Source organism: Scyliorhinus canicula, chromosome 9, assembly GCF_902713615.1.
Source record: "Scyliorhinus canicula chromosome 9, sScyCan1.1, whole genome shotgun sequence".
NCBI classification, from domain to species: domain Eukaryota; kingdom Metazoa; phylum Chordata; class Chondrichthyes; order Carcharhiniformes; family Scyliorhinidae; genus Scyliorhinus; species Scyliorhinus canicula.
In genome coordinates, this window is record NC_052154.1 from 32,789,983 (window position 1) to 32,807,085 (window position 17,103).

A 17,103-nucleotide genomic window follows, 5' to 3' on the forward strand; every position below is an offset into this window, starting at 1 on the left:
CACGGCAAACGCGAGATCGAATTCAAAAGAATTGATTCGATCGTCAAATTGCCCCTTCCCCAGAATGTTTCAGCCCTCCGGTCGTTTTTAGGACTGGTTGGCTATTGTCGGAACCACATCGACGGATTCGCGACAAAAGCCGCCCCACTTTCAGACCTCCTTAAGAAAGGAGCCCCCTGGGAATGGCTTCCGCAGCATACCGGCGCTGTGGAAGAGTTAAAACGAGCCCTTAGTGCAGCACCCGCGCTGCTAGTCCCCGACCAACTTTCCCCGTACGCAATCGAGGTAGCTAGCACAGATCTGACCCTCTCGGCCGTGTTGCTTCAGGAACGGCACGAGCAGCTAAGACCAGTGGCTTATGCCTCCCGACTGTTAGACCCGGTAGAACAAGGATTTTCAGCCTGTGAGAGGCACCTCCTTGCTGTCTTCTGGGCAGTACAGTATTTTTCATACATAACCGGACTAAACCCCATCACCATTCTAACCGAACACACACCCACACAGCTACTACTAGACGGTCGACTGAAGGACGGTTCAGTTAGCCAGATTAGGGCAGCTAGGTGGACCCTACTTTTACAAGGACGGGACATTACTGTAAAACGGACACGCACACACACATATTTAGCAGACAACCTCCAATATCCCGGACAGCCCCATGACTGTGAAATTGTAGCTCCCCTGCATAACACAGGACCCTTTTTAGCAAAAACACCCCCCAGGAAGATAGGGAACCCAAAACAAAGCCCCCAGCCCACAGACACGTGTGGACCCTTGAGGATTTATGTAGACGGTTCCTCCACAGTTTTAAATGGTGAGCGTATCACAGGATGCGGCATCTATGTAGAGGACGCGCAGGGGCGCGCTCTCGAAGAGATAGCTCTTAAGTTACCAGGTCACTTAGGCGCGCAGGCAGCAGAGCTAGCAGCCATAGCGTACATAGTGGACCACCCCGATTCTTTCCCCAGCCCAGCAGACATATATTCAGACAGCTTATATGTATGCAATAGCCTAACAGATTTTCTGCCCCTGTGGAGGACAAGAGGTTTTGTCTCCGCAGACGGAAAACCCCTTCCATCAGCCCCCTTACTCCAGCACATCCTAGAGAAAGCGAAGGACAGGACCTTCGGCATTATAAAAGTTCGCAGCCACCATAGGTCATCACCCCCTGGGAATGTAAAAGCCGACGCATTGGCTAAGGCAGGTTCCAGGAGAGGACACTTATGCACCCCCCCAGCTAGCGCACCAGCTAGCGCCCCTGTGAGCGCAGTCCAAGTCTCACAGACTGATATTAAAGATCTCGTGGCAGCACAGAAACAGGACGGAGACCTCAGGGAGGTTTTCAAGGGAAACTTTGTGCCTGCATACGAGCACTTTAAACACACACTGACCACACATGAGGGTGTGATCATTAAGGACCAACTTTATGTGGTCCCACAACAGGACAGGAATCAGATGATTGCCTTGTTCCATGACGGACACGGGCATCAGGGAATTGATGCAACAACGAGGCACCTCAGGCAACTCTGTTGGTGGCCTAATCTCAGGACTGATGTAACGCACTACATTGAGAATTGCCTGATTTGTGCTCAGAATAACCCGGAGAGGTATTCTAAGAAAGCACAACTTCGGCATACTCGCCCAGTAAACGGCCCTTGGACAAACCTCCAGATCGATTTTATAGGTCCTTGCCCCCTTGTAGGAATGGCTATAAATACGTTCTGGTGGTGATAGATACCTTTACCAAATGGGTAGAGGCATTTCCCTCACGAACAAACACAGCTAAGACAGCTGCAAAGATCCTGACCCACCACATCTTCACGAGATGGGGTTTACCCCGAAGTATCGATTCGGACCAGGGATCTCACTTTACAGGACGGGTCATGAGGAACGTCCTGACAATATTCGGAATCAAACAGAACTTCCATATTGCGTATCATCCACAGTCCAGCGGGATTGTGGAGCGCATGAATCGGACCCTAAAAACTACCCTTAGGAAAATGGTTCAAGAGAATAATTCCACATGGGATTCAGTGCTCCCCTTTGCACTTATGTTCATAAGGAACACTGTCTCCACATCTACAGGATACACACCACATACACTCATGACCGGACGCCCTATGAAAGGCACAGAATTCCTTTTAGGACTGGACATGACAAGCCCCGAAGTGACGGCCCTCACACATGAAAAGGCAGTTAAAGATCTAGTTGAGACTGTGAGGTCTGCACAGCTCGCAGCCGCAGTCCAGCTAGGGAAACGCCGACAGCAACGTACTGCCTGTTTCAATAAGACCGTCCACACCACAGAATTCCAGGTTGGGCAACAGGTAATGTTATCTGTTTATAACCCCAGCAGTTTTTGGCTCCAAAATATTCCGGTCCCTACTCAATTTCGGACAAAATTAGCCCCTCCGTTTACAGGATAAAGTATCCTAATGGGAAGACCGCGTGGTTCCATATAAACCAGTTAAAGGCATATGGAACACAGGCCAACCATGCTCACCATGTCCTGCTAGACGCAGCAGAACACTTCACCCCGCCCACCAGAGACACTTTTCCACCATCCCCCTCACAGACCAGTTCATCCACGGACTCGCCGAAGACTCCGCCCCCAGACCACAACAGACCACGCCCCGACACGCCCACAAGCTGCCACAGCAGAGACAGCAGGACTGACACTGACTCTGAAGACAGCGACAGCACACAGCCATACAGCCCACACTGCACCAGCTACGACCCCGACTCCAGTGACCCCATGGAAGTCACCTACCTCAAATATCCAGAACCACCACCCGACCCGGAATACCCCGACAACACACTCGACACTACACAATGGCACAGGGACAATTCCTACAGACTTGTCCGCAATGATGAAAGTGACCCCCGGTCACACAATTCCAAAATAGCATGCCTGATCCACACAAGGGTGTGGGATCCGGGAGAGCAGGACGACACGGTGTCTGACTCCCGACACGGCAACCCCTTTGTGACCCTGTTCACAGAGGCAGAATCAAAGTGAGGTGTCCAGATGATGTAAGATAGGAATCGTTTGAGGGAAACGATGTCCTTTCTGATGGAACCTGCACGTATGTTTGTCTTCGTTTTATGTTTGTTTGTCTCAGGATTGTACATTGTTCAGCTGGAGGATGGACATCTTCTTTTCAGCTGAAAAGATTGTGACCACCTCACATACACGTTAGTTTGTCCGCAGATACTTTTGAGAACTTCGGTTTGATTGGAGATCTTTTCCAAAGTTGTAAGGCCACCCGCCAAATAGCTTGTCCGCAGATATCTCTGAGAACTTCAGTGATGTCCTCAGTTGGAGCATCTCGGCTCCCTTGGTTTTTTAGGTGCCCCTCTATTCGGCGAAATAGAGGCTGCAAGTCATGGTGAACACATTCGTACCCGTTTTTTCCAGGTTACTCAGGCAGTGGACAAACGGCACTGAGGACCCGCCCTGTCTGAGAACCAACCCTTGGTCAGCCAAGCTCGGGTATGGCACAGCACGCCCTACCCGGGGATTCCATCCAACTCGTACCCGTCGCGGCCCATACGCAACTCATTCGGATGTTTATTTCAAAGTTTGTTTTCATTTTACGTTAGGTAGCCCTTCGGCCGCCATCCCACATGCTATTTACATCCGGGAACATTCGGATGGTAAATCAGCAAAGCCTGCGAGACGGCTCGCAGAAGGAAGGATTGTTAGGTGTATGCTGGTCTTTAAATTCGCTTTTTGAAAAAAAAAATGAGGGGAGTCACAGGGTGTGACTTAGCCAGTCATTTTAAAGGGTCAATTGGGTTTTGAAAGACAGATGCACTAACAAGTAAAGGTCTTAAACTGTGTATTGACAGATACTGTGCTTGATCCCAAAGGTTTCAAAGGACGAGACAGAGGTCGAAGCCAGGATTGTCAATACCGGAGGAAGAAGGAAGAGAAAGAAGAAGAACAGCAAAATGATGGAAGCCCACTTATTACTGTTTAATGTCATATGTATATGTGTGGAACAAGACACGTTTCCCCCACAACCCCCACCGTAAATGTTTCAATTACAGCAAACCCCCAGTGCTCAGCTCTGATCAGCGAGGTTCAGACCTGGTGTACTAAATTCATGACGTGGTACTCCATGTCCTATATAATCGAATCACTGTTGGTGATCGCGATCCTCATCATCCTAGTGCAGACCCTCAGGTTGAGGAAATGGAAGAGGAGAGCCTCTCGTTCCAGCACCTCACCCATCTATAGAGTTCAATCCCCCATCTTCGGATTCCACCAAACCCCTCAACCCCTCACTGATTACAACACTCTGTAAATAAAAATTCAGCCATGTATTATATTGTTCCATACTCGACTGCCGAGTTGGGAAGTGTGATGTTGTGGTGTGAATGGTTAAGGTTTTAGAGTGATTAAATGTTTAAGTTAAGGTTAAGGTTAATAGTGATAGGTAGAGGTTCCCAGTTGTAGTAATGCATGTCCCTTTTGACATAGGGCCAAGTAGAGATGTTAGTTAAAAAAAAATTTTCTTCTTCCCATAGTTTAGGAACAGAGTAGAACAGGAACTGGCAAGAGGTCAGAACACAAGGAAGGCAAAGTACATAGGTGATCCTTCACAATAGTATGATTGTGAGGATCACAAGGAGGGAATGTAGCCATGCTGGCCACGCAAAATGGACACTGAGCCAAACTAAAATGGAAGGCAGCAGGGAAAGCCTGTTTAGTAAGAACAGACAGCCTGCTCTCAACTAATTAGCATTTTGCAAACAGCAAACCAGTTTTCTGGCCAGGTGCAGATCTCCAAGCCAAAGGTGTTAATGGCAAAGCGCTTAACATTCTGATGAGGCGGCCCAGATCCAGACACACACAATGGCAACATTTCCATCTCAATGTAGCACTTAATTGGTGGAGTAGACAGGATGGCACCAGAGTAACAAATATCGAAACCACCCCCCAACATCGAGGAAAGCCCCGCATTGGAGGATTTCGAAGGTAGCCGTTTGGAAACGTTCCAATCGGTACCGAAAGGTAGAGCCCGCCTAGAAGGGGGCAAGGACATTAGAGAGGGGTATAAAAGCAAATCCCCCACAGAGCCCCGGTCTGTTAAACCCGTGCTCCGGCTCTGACTGACATCTTGCATCCTGACTCCAGCCGTTGAGCACCAGCCGCCGAAACCGTAAGTTCAACGCTCGCTACGCGATCCAAGCCCACTAGACTCCCAAGTACCAGAACGCTTGCTGAAGGCTGCAGTGCCAGACCAGGACGAAGGCCTCGTTCTCTGACCTTGCCTGTTCCTGTTAGATAAGTATTCTGTTCACTTAAGTTTAGTTATAGCTTAGTCTCTTAGTGTGTGCATGAGTATTTATTATAACTGTATAATAAATATTGATCGTTTGAACTTTACTAATCGGTGTATCGTCTTTATTACTTTGAACTTGACCTCGGAATACTTGTGACGTTGCCTATACGGCAACTGGCGACTCCAGAGCTAAATAATTACATAGAACAGAGCCTAGTAGTGTTAAGCACACGTCGAACTCGGAGGCGTGTTAATACACTCCAATAAACGCGTTTTACGCCCATAGTAAAACGTGCAACAGAGTGTGCTGGATGCACACTCACCAGTACCCGAGTGATGTTTTGGATTGACTGTGTGGTTTCTCTTTTTATTCCAGGTTTTATATTCATTGAAGAATAAAGAATTCATGCTCAAAGAATAGAGTCACCATGAAGCACAACATAAACAATCTTAACCCCAATTCAAATGGCATTCCACAGAAGATTACAATACAGAACATAAAGGAACCACATTCGAGGCAGACAGATCTGTACTGGGACAAAAATTATTTCACTGGCATCAGAACTGGGCTGAAGAGCGTGAAAATAATGTTTGAAAATGGATATTTCAGCTTCACTCCTTGTGAAAACAGACTTGCGTCGAGGAATTAACTACTTCTCTTTTAAGGCTGGAACTTAACAATTTGTTTGTGTTTAAATAAAGAGTCAATACTTGCCACTGGTTTAGAGAAGTGATCCTCAGCCAGGCCAAGATCCATCACACGGTCTGCATGTGCGTTGACCTCTCTGTACAAAGAGTCTGGGTATAGCCCTAGATTGGGAAAAACTGTACTTGTTAATGCAAATATGAACTACTGAAAGGAAAAATGGTCCAGAAGTACATAAGCAGATCTCAGAATTTTGCTAGCAGCCCCAACTCGTTACGCGATAGTCTCCAGTCAGCTTTATACAAATTTCACTGCAGAGGATTAACTGCAAAAATGCCCGATTCATTTTTAAATCCTTCCCATTTTTAAAACTTATCAGCAAAAAAGCTTAAAATAACATTTTGGACTCAAGTCATATCTTTTATTTTAAATTAATTTAACTCAATGGACTCAACTCAAGAACAAACAAACCAAGTTGACTCCTGTTATCAAAAGCTTTTGTTCACCCAGATATGCACTATGCAATTGTACCTCCCATTTTTCATGGAGTCACAAGACTGGTTACTCCAGCAGTAGCTTTCTCTTTCAGCAGTCACATGCCTCTTCCTCACATTGCACACAACTGGGCCAGTTGACGTACAAAGTGAAACACTTTGCTGATGCATGAAGCTTGCACAATCGAATGTTGAACTTGACCAGAATCCAACTATATAATTTTAAGAAGTGATCTCAAATTTTTAGGTCTTCCAGTTTTCACCAGCCCCTCCAAGACGGGATTCATTCTGGGTTGCAGCACTATACATTCCAGCAGGACTCCGCTGTTCCTTCCTTGTAATCAATCTTTCTGGTCTTCACCTCAAATACCAGCCTCTGCATTCGCTAGAACACCTTCCACCTGCTTCCAGTATCATAATTTCACTTGCAAACACTTTTCCATTCTGCCCGGCCTTCTGGGAATTCTATTCCGTCTATCCCAGATGCACTCTTTCACCACCCCTCCATCTACTGCCTGCTCAAGAGCCCCCCCCCCCCCCCAAAGTTTTATTCCGGTCATGGGTGTGGAGTTTGCACAATCTCCCCATGTCTGCTTGGGTTTCCTCCAATTTACTCCCAATGTCCAAAGTTACACAGGTCAGGTGGATTTGCCATGCTAAATTGCCCCTTAGTGTCCAGACATGTGTAGGTTAGGTAGGGTTACGGACTAGCATGAAAGCGTGGGCTTGGGTAGGGTGCTCTTTTAGAGGCTTGGTGCAGGCTTGATGGACCGAATGGCATCCTTCCACCCTGTAGTGATTCTATGGAAAAAGCGCCACATATTTGCATTCTTTTAGGGCAGCATGGTGGCACAGTGGTTAGCACTGCTGCCTCACGGCGCTGAGGACTCGGGTTCGGTCCCAGTCCCGGGTCACTGTTTGTGTGGAGTTGCACATTCTCCCCATGTCTGCGTAGGTCTCACCCCCACAACATATAAAGATGTGCACGGTAGGTGGATTGGCCACACTAAATTGCCCCATAATTGGAAAAATTTGAACATCATATTTTTGAAGAGAGGACAGAGTGATTAGGAGCAGGAACCTTGGCTGTTGCACTCTCGGTTTTCTATTCAGAGGACACAGAGGCCGCCAATACTGCCCCAGAGATCAATAAATTAGTTTTAGATTCAGGATTGAACCTAGGACCACTTGGCCTTTATGGTTCTACTACATGTGGGACACTGACCTACTAAACCATCCATTTTAGCATTCCCAGACATGCAATTCCAATTGAATGAGGTGTAGTGGGACAGACCTTTCAACCAGTGGGATCTCTGACGTCCACGCTACCCCAGTCGCCCCCGACGTCCACACTACCCCAGTCGCCCCCGACGTCCATGCTATCCCAGTGGCCCCCCCTGATGTCCACACTACCCTAGTCCCCCCCCCCCCAACGCCCACACTACCCTAGCCCCCCCCCCCAACGCCCATGCTACCCCAGTCGCCCCCCCACCCCCAAACGTCCACGCTATCCCAGTCGCCCCTCCCGACATCCATGCTATCCCAGTGCCCCCCCTCCGACATCCACGCTATCCCAGTCGCCCCCCCCCCGACATCCACCTACCCTAGTCATCCCTTGATGTCCAAGCTACCCCTGTTGTCCCCCCCCCCCCCGATGACCACCCTACCCCAGTCGCACTCCTGACGACCACACTACCCTAGTTGCCCTCTCTCCCCGATGACCACACTACCCCAGTCGCACCCCCCTGCCTCACCGACCATGCTACCCCAGTCACCCTGCGTTAGTGTCAGCTCGGGTCACAGACTTCCCACCCCAAAGGTCAGATGTTGGTCTGCGTGGTTAGTGGCAGCTCGAGTCAGTGACTTCCTGTGCTAAAGGTCAGGTGCGGTCAGCGAGGTTAGTGTCAGTGCGGTCAGTGAGGTTCCATGCTAAAGGTCAGGTCCGGTCAGTGAGATTAGTGTCAGCTCCGTCAGTGACTTCCCAGGATAAAGGTCAGGTCCGGTCACTGAGATTAGTGTCGCCTCAGATCAGTGACTTCCCAGGATAAAGGTCAGGTCAGTGAGATTAGTGTCGGCTCAGATCAGTGACTTCCCAGGATAAAGGTCAGGTCCGGTTAGTGAGATTAGTGTCGGCTCAGATCAGTGACTTCCCAGGATAAAGGTCCGGTCAGTGAGATTAGTGTCGCCTCAGATCAGTGACTTCCCAGAATAAAGGTCCGGTCAGTGAGATTAGTGTCGCCTCAGATCAGTGACTTCCCAGGATAAAGGTCAGGTCAGTGAGATTAGTGTCGGCTCAGATCAGTGACTTTGCAGGATAAAGGTCAGGTCCGGTTAGTGAGATTGGTGTTGGAGCGGTCAGCAAGGTTAGTGATGGCTTGGGCCAGACTTTTCCCGCGCTAAAGGCCAATGGAGTTCAAAAAGTGCAGTTTTTGCTATCTGAAGAGAAATAATGTGCAGGTTACAAGGGAGTGGGATTAGGTAGAATGTTCTTTCAGTGAGCGAGTAAAGCTCAACGGGCTGAATGGCCTCCTTCTGCACTGTAAAGGTCAGGTCCGGTCAGTGAGTTTAGTGTCGGCTCAGATCAGTTGACTTCCCAGGATAAAGGTCAGGTCCAGTCAGTGAGATTAGTGTCGGCTCAGATCAGTGACTTCCCAGGATAAAGGTCAGGTGTGGTCAGTGAGATTAGTGTCGGCTCAGATCAGTGACTTCCCAGGATAAAGGTCAGGTCCGGTTAGTGAGATTAGTGTCGGCTCAGATCAGTGACTTCCCAGGATAAAGGTCAGGTCAGTGAGATTAGTGTCGGCTCAGATCAGTGACTTCCCAGGATAAAGGTCAGGTCCGGTCAGTGAGGTTGGTGTTGGTGCGGTCAGCAAGGTTAGTGATGGCTTGGGCCAGACTCTTCCCATGCTAAAGGCAGATGGATTTCAAAAAGTGCAGTTTTTGCTATCTGAAAATAAATAATGTGCAGGTTACAAGGGAGTGGGATTAGGTAGAATGTTCTTTCAGTGAGCGAGTAAAACTCAACGGGCTGAATGGCCTCCTTCTGCACTGTAAAGGTTTCTATGATTCGGTGTCAGTTTTCAGATTCACAGCGTTGGCTGTTGAACACGTTTGGGAAGTTTGGCTGCCCCAGCGCCAAACCTATAACACAGAATTTAATGTGGCCCTCGGGAATGGGTTGCAAGGTTGGCGGCGTGCCTGGAGGATTGAGAGGGAGCAGTTGGAGTGCCCATCACCTTAACAAAGCTGTGGAATTTCTGTTAACACTGTGGGACAAAAGAGTCTTGGATCTTTAAATTGACCCGCAGCTCTTGGCGGTATGATCTCGCCCATTAAGGGACAGGAGCCCGACACCAGGCAGCCAGTTGCCAGTCAGTTGAACAAGTGGCAGCTTTGGCCCACACTCTGAGCAAAATTGTAAAACACATAGGAGGAGGAGTCAAGGGATGACATTTTCTTTTACCCTATAGATCAGATAGAGGGTGGCGCAGGAGGGAATATGCAAGTGTTATATTATATCTATATTCAGCACACAGAGGAAATCCAAAACAGTATGGTTATTAGAATCATGGAATACCTACAGTGCAGAAAGAGGCAATTCAGCCCATCGAGTCTGCACTGACCCTCTGACAGAACATCCTACCAGAACCGACTCCCCTGCCCCATCCCCTTAACCCCCATTTAACCTTTGGAAACTAAGGGGCAATTTACCATGGCCAATCCACCTAACCTGCACATCTTTGGACTGTGGGAAGAAACCGGAGCACCTGGAGGAAACCCTCGCAGACACGGGGAAAAAGGGCAAACTCCACACAGACAGTCACCCGAGGTCAGAATCAAACCCGGGTCCCTGGCACTGTGAGGCAGCAGTGCTAACCACTGTGTCACCCTTATTAGGTAGATTGTACAACTTCCATTGATTCAATATCTTTTGCCTCCACTCCAATTTCAACGGTCTCTTCTCTAATCCTTGGGAAATGTTAGTCCTGGGTCAGTGCATACAGCACCCTGAGCAATGATACAATTTAAAATAGCAACCAAACAAAATGGCACCACCATCTAGATCTAATGTTCATTGCTCTGACCTTTTACTGACAGATCACCCTCTTCCTCGCCGGCTTTCTCCACCTTTTCACCTGGACCTTTATTGAAGGGATTGAGATGACCTTGTCGAAATCGTGCCAGTTTTTCATCGTATTCCATGTCAGTCTGACCTGAATAGGTAGAATAATTTGAAAATGCTACATATTCCATTGACATGAATTTTTTTTTCAATACTTATATCCCTCAGATAGTAAGTGAAAAATGAATTAATTTTAGCAGAAATGATAAATTAAAGCAGCAGAAATTAAAACATTCTTTATCTTGGTGTTAGACCAGAATTTATGCAAGGGGGTGGCCATGTGCATTTGAGCTGTCTGCAGAATCACCAAATTAAGATTAAAACGCAGTTTGGTGCAAACAAGAGCTGCAAGAAAAGGGTTGGCAGTTTGAACCACAACTGTAAACTTTATTGCAGTTGGATTGACATGAAGACTTGTTCATTGATCACTAACCCTTGCTGAACACATTAACTGATCGAATACAGCGGCTAGTTCCCCAGCCATGTCAGCTGTTCCCAAACCTACAAATGTCTTTTACCAGCTGACCACCATCAAATCACTGATTGAGAAGAATGTGATTTTTCCTTGGCGTTTCCTGATGGCCCCAAAATCAGGAACGGAGATGTGGTTCTGAATCTATGTCTTGTTATTCCAAGGCATGGGGTGCTGCAACATCCATTCAACCTCCCAAGTGTAAAATGGAATGCCTGTTGCACACTAGAAATTATTATTTGGTTCCAGTATAATCAAGGTAGAGCTAGTACAAAGTCCTCTCTGCTCCTTAAAAACTTACTGTAGTACACATCTCCATTTGAAAATTTTAAAAGCCATTGTAGTCAGCTAAAAATGAAAATCTAATATTCAGAGTTTTTATGCCAATACTCACATGTGAACGTTTGTAAAATAATCTAAGTTAACAAGTATGACCTTAATGAGTAGGGAAAATGCATTCTGATTGAGATATGAACCCATCAACGTGCTGCTTGCTTATGCAGATAAGCGTGTTTGAAAACCGGTCACAAAGTTTAATCAGTTGGTTTAACGTGTGGCTCGACAACGAGGATGCATGGGTTAACAATGAAGGCAATAATCCTCTGTTCTACTGTATTCTTCGACCATACAAATTTATTTCCCATCGAAAGCAAAACAATGAGGCCTTTATAAGTCTTAAGCATGCTGAAAGATAAGACAATTGGAATTATCCTCTCAGGCCACTTTGAACAACTCAAATCATTGTTACAACTTCTGTGACAGAGGTTGGGAGCAATCATTTACACAGCAAGAGTGGCACCCTTGCAAAAATTAGTTTATAAACAAAACACTAGGACTATACATGGTTAGGAGGCTAGACCCAAATAAAAGTACACAAACAGTTTTTAGGAGCATAGAATGTTTTTGCTAAAGAGAGTTGATCAGGCAGAATTCCTCAGAATTTCACCATGGGACCTTTTAACATCCACCCCAGCAGGAAAACCTAGTTTGGAATCTCAACTGAAAGACAACACCTTTGACAATGCAGCAGTCTGACCATTCTTCACAACAGCACCCAGTCCTATTTATTCAGCTCAAATCCTGGAGTATGACTGAGCCCACAAACTACTACCTCAGAGGCCATCGTGCTACCAACAGAACCACAATTGACACTAAATAATATTTGGATGAAATCACACATCATTTGCCTCAGTAGTTGGCATGGGTCATGTGGTCCCACTAATGGACTAGTTTTCATTTACCAGACAGATGTTTCACAATAATCAGTCATATGCAAACCAACAACCATTGTCGATTTTGGACATTTTATATTTCAACGCAGGTCAACAACGCTCTCATACACGAAGACAAAAAAGGTTTAGGCTGGCAAAACCCTGAAGTCAACATAGATACAAATACAGACTTTAAAAAAAAATCAAATGGAGGGGATCTGTACCAAAAATAAAAGGCAAGTTTATTGGTGTACTAAAAGAAAATGCAATTTAGAATGTCAGCCATTTTTATGGGGACACAGCTAGAGCAGAGGACAGGGGCAGCGCAGAAGAGAGAGAATTGGAAGTCTCAACATTGCAACCAGACTTTATGAAAGCCTTTTTTCTAGCATTTTTTTTCTTTATGTTTAATAAGGCCAAGTATTGTTTCTCTTGATCACATTTTTATGCCAACTGTATGGATCGGATTGGAAGTTGAAAAGTTTGGTGAAATGAGTTGAAACTTTAAAACTCAAAGAAAATGGATGAGGTTTCTCCGGAACCTACCACTACCTCAGTGAGGTGATGGGAATAGAGGCCGGGTGGCAGAGGCAAGAGGGGAAAGGGGAATAAAAACAACCTCTCTAAAGTATGTGTACATGGAGGAGGCAAAAGCACTTTTTCAGGGGCAGACAAAAAAATTATTAATTCTGGGACATTAGAGACTTAAATTTGGCCATGCACGTCAACAGAAGACTTCAGTTACGTAAACCTAGTTCACAACTTCCTTAGTCTCACTGCATTGCACAGTACAGAGTGTTCCCCTGATAAGTGTACAAGATGTAAGCAAGGAACAAAAGTGCAAAGTTGCTGCTGGGTAGGTCAGATTCAGCAAGAGCGTGTTTGCCTTTAATGTACACGTCTGAAAATATCACCACCCAAATAGTTATTGTCCTCCAAAAAGAACTGCACAGTCATGACATTAAACTTTTATATATTATGCATTTATCCATTAAGACAATTATCAAACAGGTGCAACATGAAAGGTCCATACATAACCAGGATAGAAACTTTGAAAATGCTTCAAGACAAAATCTGCTAACTCCTAACTCATGATGCCTTGCATTGCTTGAAAGGCTTCACAGGTTTTGGGGGGTTTTGTCCTGATAGGTGATCTTTAAAATTACGAATGGGTAATGGAATAAATATGGAGAGAATGATTCAACTCCTGAATGAGTTAAAAAGAAGAAAAGTGTTATTGCAATAAAAGGAAAGCATTACAGAAGTTAATTACGCTGAAGGAAGACAATATGCCAGGATTATCTATGGATCATGTCAGAAGTGGGAGGACATTGTGCTAGTGATATCCAAATAAACGCAGATGTTACAAAAAGTCAAGAATTCTGAAGACCAAAGGCTAAGATGGTGGAATGGGTATTTAAAGTGGCAGATTGAACTCAAAAGCAAAAACAATTATACGTTGATTGGTGAGAATCTGGGTGATAGAGAAGACTGCAGAGGGATTTGGGCAATCAGATTCATAAGACATTAGGAGCAGCAGCTCAAGTGATTAGACCAGAGGTGGGCAAACTTTTCCGTGCAAGGGCCACATTCAGAAATTCACAATTTTAAAGGGCCGCATAGTATATTAAGTAAAATAATTACTTCACCCGGTTATGATTCTGGGCGCCTCATATAGAACATAGAACAGTACAGCACAGAACAGGCCCTTCGGCCCTCAACGTTGTGCCGAGCAATGATCACCCTACTCAAGTCAACGTATCCACCCTATATCAGTAAGTAACCCAACAGCCCCCCCCCCCCCATTAACCTTTAAAAAAAAATTTATTAAAAAATGTATTTATTTTTTTTTTAAATGACTTGGTGGGCCGCATAAAGACCTTTGGCGGGCCGCATGCGGCCCGCGGGCCGTAGTTTGCCCACCCCTGGATTAGACCATCAAGACTAAAATAAATATTGGAATACTTGGAAAGAGGTGTAGAACATAAAATCAGATCTGATGATATATTTCCAATGAAGATCAGTTGGAACCTTGTGTACAGTTTTGGACTCCATACTAAAGGAAGAATATTGAAACAATAACGAGGACGCAGCGCAGATTCGTCGTTTGGTCTGAGGAAATATCAATATGAAAAATTGGGATTGTTTTTGTCAAAAAAATATTATGGGATGGCATGATTTGTTAAATTTGATTAAAATTCTGAAATGATGGAACATGGTAGCTGGAAAAAGGTCACTTTCAATGGTTAGGACAGAAATGGATCTGTAGAAATGTCTTTTCCACCACATCAATTTGAGGGGCTGTGGAATAGGGTAGGGTTCATATCCACAACTTTCAGACTCAAAGCGAGTGTGCTACTACTACTAACATGCCAACTCTTACGAATTAATCACAGGACGAATTCGGCCTCATTTAATGATCTCACAAAGAGACCTCAAATCTCATGACTTTTCACAGGCATCCTTGTCAATGCACCATCTGTAGGCTGCTACTCTCCTGGATGAATTATGCCGGCAATCCTTCAAAACTACCAGTACCGCCAAAGGAGGCTCTGCACTGCAGCAAAAAAACTGACAAACTAACACAGAATTGCAGCAAACAGAATTAACTTTATGACACAGCAAGAGACCACCAGTTCCAGCACTGGACCAGGCAACAGCCACTCACCCACTCCAAGCAGCAACTTGACTATTCCAGTAAAACATATGCACACTCCAGTTCAGGCAGTCTAGGAGATCCTTCTCCCAAAGTGCACTGAGGTCATTTGTTGGGGACATGGTTCCCAGATGATTGCAGCATTCACATCCACACTGTTACAAGGAGCAGGAAACGGGTAGGAAGCGGACAGCATGGGCAAATTAGAGAGAAGCCCAGCTTTAGAAAGTTTCTGGGTACAGAATGATCAATCAAAATTGAATATAATCATAACCCTACATTATTCACCAAATCCACAAACCAGTGATACTACAGTGAGAAACAAAGTCCTTTATCTGTTGCGACTGAATGCATGACTGATAGCAGGTAGGATACTTAAACATTTTCACATGAAGTAATATGTATTTCTGAGCGGTCAGAGGTTAAGTAAACCACTAATGATATTTTTGAATCATCTGTCTATATTTGCCTATGTTTGAAACAAAAACAGTTCATGATATTTATGCCAAATCTCCTGATTGTTACGAGATGGTGGGGTTGGCATGTCTGCCACTGGAACAAAGCTGATACCAAAAGTGCAACAGTTGCCCTGACCAGTAAACTTTGAATGTTGAATATATTGTTATTTCATATATTACATTAAACTTGCAACACAGTAGCAACCCAGCCCTACCAGAGGGCAAATGAAATGGTGGCTCTTATTGCAAGGGGAATAGAATATAAAAGTTGCGAACAGAAACAGAAAATACTGGAAAAATCTCAGCAGGTCTGGCAGCATTGTTGGAGAGATAAAACAGGATTCATCTTTAGAGTCTGTATATATAGAACATACAGTGCAGAAGGCCATTCGGCCCATCGAGTCTGCACCAACCCATTTAAGCCCTCCCCTATCCCTGTAACCCAATACAACCTCCTAACCTTTTTTGGTCACTAAGGGCAATTTTTCATGGCCAATCCACCTAACCTACACATCTTTGGACTGTGGGATGAAACCGGAGCACCCGGAGGAAACCCACGCAGACGTGGGGAGAACATGCAGACTCCACACAGACAGTGACCCACAGGGAATCGAACCTGGGACCCTGGTGCTGTGAAGCCACAGTGCTAATCACTTGTGCTACTGTGCTGCCCATATACTCTTCCTCTCTCCACCGATAGTCAGACCTGCTGGGTTTCCCCAGCATTTTCTGTTTTTTGTGTCAAATTCCAGCATCCCACAATATTTTACTTTCATAATAGTGGGGAGGTTTTGTTGCAGCTGGGGGCTAGGTGAGACCACATCTGGAATGCGGTGTACAATTTTGGTCTCCTTATTTGAAAAAATATATAATTGCATTAGAACAGTTTCGAGAAGGCTCACTCGACTTATTCCTGGGATGAGGGGCTTATTTTATGAAGGTTGAACAGGTTGATCCTACACCCACTGGAATTTAGAACGAGAGGTGATCTTATTGAAGCACAAAGATCCTGAAGGATTTGACAGCAGGAGGATGTTTTCACTTGTGGGAGAAAGACGCTGACCGTTTAAGGTGGAGATGAGATTTGTTTTCTCTCCGAGGGTTGTTTGTATGAGGAATTCCCTTCCCCAGAGAGCAGTGTAGGCTGAGTCTTTCAATTTATTCAAGGCAGAGTTGGCCAGATCTTTGATTGACGAGAATCATGGGTTATTTGGGGGGGGGGGGGGGGGGAGCAGACAGCAATGTGGAACTGAGACCACAACCAAATTACCATGATATTTTTGACTGGCAGAGCAGGTTCAAAGGGATGAATGGTCCAAGTCCTATATCCTCAACCCATGTTCCCTGATCTCAATACCGCCCTTTCCTTCAACCCTCTATCCAACTGAAACTTAAATATTGAATGGTCCCTCTTCAATCACCAATTCTGGTACTGCATACTGCCATTCTTCTGTATAAAAGCAAAAGGAGCACATTTCCAATTTTTGTGCAATCAAGGAATTGGGCACAAATTGCGCTCCAAATTGCATTTACTCGGTCGAGATTCAGGAACCCGCTAAAATGCAATTGTATAATCACAAACAAAATATTTTGAATCAACACAGTTGGCCAACATAAGAGAGAGCACATTGGGCTCTTTGCATTAATATTAACTGGTGCGCTTAAAAGTGCAGTTTTATCAATACGGATGAAAATGGGTTACAGCAAAAAATATTTTGTAATAAGCGTGTCTGAACAATGTACTTGTTTCTTAGC

The 17,103-nt window shown here is 45.4% G+C and overlaps 1 protein-coding gene across 1 annotated transcript in view; it reads right to left on the bottom strand.

Annotated features, from left to right (window-relative positions):
• The window catches only part of def8 (differentially expressed in FDCP 8 homolog), a 42,367-nt gene that overhangs the window by 24,235 nt on the left and 1,029 nt on the right, over window positions 1-17,103 (bottom strand). Inside the window, exons 2-3 of the mRNA XM_038806472.1 lie at window positions 10,514-10,642; window positions 6,004-6,098 (exon numbers count right to left, since the gene is read on the bottom strand). Coding sequence (XP_038662400.1) covers window positions 6,004-6,098; window positions 10,514-10,631 — 213 coding nt within the window. The 5' untranslated portion in view covers window positions 10,632-10,642. The remainder of the gene's footprint in view (window positions 1-6,003; window positions 6,099-10,513; window positions 10,643-17,103) is intronic.